General features: G+C 36.6%; 1 gene segment (V, D, J or C); it reads right to left on the reverse strand.

Moving 5' to 3' along the window:
- Positions 1-3,855: 3,855 nt before the first annotated feature.
- LOC147001344 (Ig heavy chain V region H8-like) lies at positions 3,856-5,591 on the reverse strand. The segment is given in 2 exon segments: positions 3,856-4,196; positions 5,588-5,591. Coding segments are annotated over 2 exon segments (345 nt in total).
- Between the last annotated feature and the right edge of the window lie 713 nt (positions 5,592-6,304).

Here is a 6,304-nt window from a genome sequence, read left to right on the forward strand (position 1 = left end):
CCACACTTCTCAGTCCTGGACCTCCGTTTTTTTCCTGCCAATGGTGATTCCCCTTCTTTCTTGGCCCCTTGCCTTGAAATCCTAAGGTCCCTCCTTTGTCTCCCTGCCCAGCCATTGACCACAAGCAACTTTATTTACCAATCAAAGCCTACTGGTAGCAGGGACCCTCAGTATATTCCATGCAGATATGCTGGTTCCATGGAATTTTGGGAGCCAAATTAATAGATATAGCATTAGAACATTCAACAACACAACTGGATCTCTGGAATGTATACTGCCTTGTCTGTGAAGTGTCCTCTAACATGGGACCAACTATTCTCAAGAGCCAAAAATATTGAAAATTCAAGGAAAAAGTCGTGAACTTGGATTTACTGCCTAACAGGTTCAGTTCATCTGAGTATTTATTATGTGCCATATAAGAAGATGGCATGATGTTCCTGGATCTGCGTAAGTTTAATGTGGCATTAGGAGGACTCCAAGAGGAGCAGCAAGCCTGGGATTCTCTTCAGAGGGTTTGGACCTTCAAAAGGGTTTTCCAGTATTTTCTACACTGATTGGGTCTTCCTCTGTCCCATATCTATTCTGTGATGTGATTCTGCTGTGATACAGAGACCTAAAAGTAAGTCTCCAGGCTTCAAATAGCAAAAGGGGACCTTAGTGTGTTTTCCAAAGGAATTACTTTCAAAATTATCCAAAAATAAAGCAAAGGTATCCCCACACGATCAAGCAGGCTTCAACCCAGAGATACATGGATGCTTCTATATATGTAAATTTATAAATGTAACCCATAATATAGACTGACAGACAAAATCTACATGCTCATATCATTCGATGGAAAACATGAATTTGATAAAGTCCAACAATCTGTATGATGAATGTCCTAAAAACAACAACAACAACAAAAAAAACCAACAACAACAACAACAACAAAAAAAACTAGGGACACAAGGATAGGCCTCAACATATTAAATTCTGTTGGAGGCTATGGAAGAGGAACAGCAAAACACCTTAATTATTCATGGAATATAGCCCACCAGTAATCACAACCACGATGGTTGTTGCTCAGAGAGACAGAGTCCCACAGGCTATGTGTCTTAAAAACTTCATGTTCTTGTCACAATGCTTGCTTTCCTTTTGATGATCATATTCCTAATCTGTGAGTTGTGTGCTAACTCTGTCCTTTTGAGCCACTCACTGGGAAGTATAATTGGCACTTACAATCATAGTGATTGAGTTTTTCCAAGCATTGGTATTGAAGCAGATTAATGATTTATCCATCAATTTCAGAAAGGAATTAGAGATGTAGATTGCAAGTAAAGTTAGATTAAGATGTTTTTGTTAATATCTTTGATGTAGAAAATCTTAGGGAATAATTTGAAGCTCAGAAAGAACACACTTAAATGCTGAGCTAGGGAATTTTTGAGGTCAGAGAACAAGAATAATGTAGTCTTTCAACTAATACTTGACAGGACTCTCTTGGTAAAGCTGGGCCAATGACCAAGGTGATGACAAATTTCTTGTACCCATTTTAATCCTCAGCTTCCTGTAATGGTATGATAAAAATTGTTAATGAGTAGGTGTGTACACTGACAATTTAAATTAGAAATGACTGCTTTTATAAAACATCTTAGAGCTGTGAATTTCATCAGATTTTGTAATATTAGATTCTAAGATAAGTAATAAAATAATTTGTCCTTACTTAGTAACCATAAATTGTAGCATGCCAGCAAGAGAAACTGTATGAGAAAATTACCTTGCTTGGTTACACTTTGTTAATCTACAAGAAGTTTTTCATTACAGATATATGTAGGTTCTTGGGAATAATTTTTTCATTTGTAATACAAAAATGTTTATTCATGTAAAAATATTGTGAAACATACTGTTTTCTGTAATCATCCAGGAGAAGAAATATAGAATGTAATGACATGGTAAGTTTAATACTGCATGAAAGATTTTGCTGAGATATAAAAGCAGTGGGAGAAAACCTATAGATATTGGAACTTAGTTCGATCCACCAAATGTGAGCATATGTATGGATGAATGTATATGTGTAAAGTTGTTGGAGCATATAAAACTTGTTTCATCCACCAAATGTATGAAAAATATGTGGTGTGTGTGTGTGTGTTTGCATGTGTGTGTGTGTTTGTGTGTGTGTGTTTGCATGTGTGTGTGTGTTTGTGTGTGTGTGTTTGCATGTGTGTGTGTGATTATTACCCCTTTTATTGCCAACCACAGAGACTATTTTACTGACCCAAAAGAAAATTTAAAAATATCCTGAGGTAACTCTAACAAAGCCAATGAAAAATTTATATGGTAAAATATTGAAGATGTTGAAGAAAAAATTAAAAATGCTATCAATAGATCAAAAATCCCCCCGTTCATGAATTGGTAGGATAAAGACAGTTGAAATCCCCATCCTATGAAAAACAATTTAAAAATTCAATGAAATTCCAATCAAAATGGCATTACAATTGTTCATAGAAATTGAAAGGACAATTATGATCTTCATACGAAAACATGAACAAAAACCTCAGAATATCTAATGCAATCTTAAATAATATAAAAATGCTGGATGTATCATCATCACTGAGATCAAATTTTACTACAGAACTATGGCAGAGAAAAGGCCTGGTATTGGCATAAAAGCACACACATTGTCACATTCTGCTTCACTCATAGTTGAGTTGTTTGCTCAGCTATCATCAGAGAAGTTTTTTATTCACCAGATGGACATCAGTGTCAGAGAGCCATGAACAGACAATGTGCAGAAACTGAGACACCTTGGAACAGTCAGTCCTACCTGGGAACTCTGCAGAAGAAGAGGCAGGAAGAGTGTGTCACAAAATTTGGAGGACACAAGGGAAGCAAGGCTTTATAAAGAAATCAAAGGAAAAGAGTGTTCAATATTCTTAGATATCATACTAATTTAAATTAAAAACCAGTTTGAGATATTAACTCACCTCAGTAAAAATGGCCACTCTCAGCAAATCTGAAAATATTGGAGATGGTCATGAGAGATAGAAGCCCTTTCACATGTGGTGACAAAAATAAATTAAACCTTTACAAAAATCAGTTTGGAGAAATATTATTTGAGTTAAATTATTAAAGTAAGGGTAGCTCATGATTTAAAACTAATAAAGGACAAAGAATTATTTTTAATAAACATTGTTATTGAATTGTGTAAAAAATGAGGCAGTTTTATATTTTGTCAATATTTCTGTAAGAAAGCCTATAAGATTGAACTTTAAAATTATTTTGTACCAGGAATAATAAAAATGGATTTTTAACAACAGCTAGAAAATTCTTTTATCAACAATGACTCACATTGTACAAGTAAATCTCATCTTACATGATATTTAATGTATTAGCTTTATAGCATACAAATAAACTTTTTACGTATAAGAATGACCTTACTGAAATAATCTTTTTCTAAGTCACTAATTCTTGGTTTACAGTAAGACTGTGATGTATTTCTCAAAGGAAACTTGGAAGCACAATCTATGGTAAAAGTTCAACTTTTAAATTGTTACACAAAATGTTCCAGAGAAATATGTCTAAAGCAAATATATAATGGAAAAAACATATCTGTGTTTCTACTGCTTAATATTGTGTCTCCAAAATTTCCCTCTGGCCAAAGAGAAATTTGCACCCACAGTACAGTTTCTCACAGTTCAGGCATTTTATTCAGTTGCCACTTCCCACTGCAAAGACTTCTGTGGTAGATAAAGCAATGTAAGTTCCAGAGAACTTTCCAGATAAAAAGCAATACATGAAGAGGCCATACAGGATTTTTCCATAGGCATGTGCGCCCTCTGTTGGTCCTGAACACCCCTGCAATGAGGTTTGTGTCTAGGCTCACAATGAAGTCCTCTCACTGTGTGTATCTCTTGCACAGTAATACATGGCAGTGTCCTCAGCTCTCAGGGTGTTCATCTGAAGGTAGAGGATGCTTTGGGAAGTGTCTCTGGAGACGGTGAACCGACCCTTCACAGATGCACTGTACTCTGTTGTATAATCATTAGCTTTGTTTCTACTTGCAGCAATCCACTCCAGTCCCTTCCCTGGAGCCTGGCGGACCCACTCCATGTAGAAATCACTGAAGGTGAACCCAGAAGCTGCACAGGAGAGTCTCAGAGAAGCCCCAGGCTGTACCAAGCCTCCTCCAGATTCCACCAGCTTCACCTCACACTGGATACCTGCAATAGTAGAGAAAGCTGGTCACACACATCTACTAATCTTCTATCCCTGTTACACACACACACACACACACACACACACACACACACACACACACACATACACACAGAGGAACTCTTTTTGCCCATAAATTACCATGTAAAAGTGTTAAAAGAAAAATCCAGTTTAACCACAACTTCATAGTGACAGGTCTGAGTGCTGATTTCTGAATGTGAAGATTGGGGAACTCAGGACGGGATCCCACTGCTAGGGTCACTCTGGGCTGGTTTTCATGTGCTGAGGGTGGCCTAATTTGCATGTCTTTCTGCTCTATCATTAGCTCTAGGATTGAAGTTGTGGAGAGTGAAGTTATTATTACAAAATGCAGGGATATAGTGAATGAGTTAACTATCAGTAACAATCTTAGAAAATTGTTTAGTATGTGTATGTGATAACACTTCAATATTTTATTGTGATTTAACAAGTTCACCTTCCAACTAACAATATATAAGGCTTCCTATTCTTCATGTATTCACTGGTATTGACATTTCTTTTATTTTTTTTCTAATTTTTCACTAAATTTACTCATTTATTTGTGTTTGGGGAGGGTGTACTCATGTAGGAAATTCTTTATTTTTTTATTTTTTTTTATAGGTACATGAAAGATTTACTGGATATTAAACTGCCAGGATGTCTTTCAGACAAAAGATTGGATTTAAACATGAAACACCAGATTTTAAGATAAATAAGTTAATAAACAAGTTTTGCACATATTTATACTTATATTTTTCTAATTCTTGGAAATATTCTTTATCTGACATTAAAATCATACATGTGGATCCATGTATGTGTTCTATCTATTACTGTTTATTTAAAATTTATCAGAAAGTTATAGAAGAAAGCCTTATTTTAATTATTAAGAATTTAACTTGATTTTAGTTTAATTAATATTCCTATAACCCTCAGCACTTTTTGATTATCTAGTAACAATTGTACTCAGAAAACTTCAATGATTCATAGAAGAGACTTTTGCATCCTTATGCACATACAGGTCCAAATTCGTTTTACTTAACTACAAAGGAAAATAACAGCTTGCCAAAAATTCTTCTGGGAGTTTGTATAAGATCACTGTTTTAATTTTCTCTATCAACTTTGGCTTGTCTAAAAATAAAACTCCCATAAAATTTCAAATTTTATAAAAGAAAATATTGGACATTTTATTGATTCATTTTGCTTGACTTCCTTACCCCACACATCTTTGGACTCCTCATCTAGTCCAAGACTTTAAATATCTTTATTTTTCTTTCCTCTTTTTTTGATTGGATAACTGAAATGTTATTCCCTTTCCCAGTTACCCCTGGAAACCTCCTATCTCTTGCTCCTTCCCCTATTTCTTCCCCTACCCACCTACCCATTCCTGCCTCCCTGTCCTCAAATTCCCCCTACACTGGGGCATTGAACCTTCACAGGACCAAGGGCTTTTCCTCCCATTGATGCATGACAAGCCCTTCTTCTTCTATATATGGTTTCTCCATGTGTACTCCTTGGTTAGTGGTTTAATTCCTGGGAGCTCTGGGGTGGTCTGGTTGTTTGATATTGTTTCTCCTATGGGGTTGCAAACCCCTTCAGCTCCTTTATTCCTTTGTCTAACTTGTCCATTGGGGAACCCATTGGTAACCCCATTTGGGAGCTCATTGGGGAGTCCACTGGGTACACTGTGCTCAGTCTAGGGGTTCTCCCTCCTTCTGGTGCCCCATCCTAAAGTTTCTTCTCCCTTTCCTCCTCCCTTGTGTCTCTGAGAGGATATTACCTCACCATCAGACCTTTCTCCTTTCTGGGCCTCAAGTCTCTTGAGGATTAGGTGAATCTTCTCTCACTGAGGCTAGATCAGGCCTTCCTCTGCTATATATGTGTCAGAGGCCACATACTAGCTCCTGTATACTGCCAAGTTGATGGCTAAGTCTCTGGGAGCTCCCAGAGGTCTGGGTTAGTTGAGACTCCTAATCTTCTTATGAGGTTGCTCTCCTGTTCTGCTTCTTCCATCCTACCCCTAATTAACATTAGGGCTACTCAACTTCAGTCATATGGATGGATGTAAGTATCTTCATCTGTCTCAGTCAGCTGCCAG

Source organism: Mus caroli, unplaced genomic scaffold, assembly GCF_978045245.1.
Source record: "Mus caroli unplaced genomic scaffold, Mus_caroli_1 scaffold_14, whole genome shotgun sequence".
Classification (NCBI taxonomy): domain Eukaryota; kingdom Metazoa; phylum Chordata; class Mammalia; order Rodentia; family Muridae; genus Mus; species Mus caroli.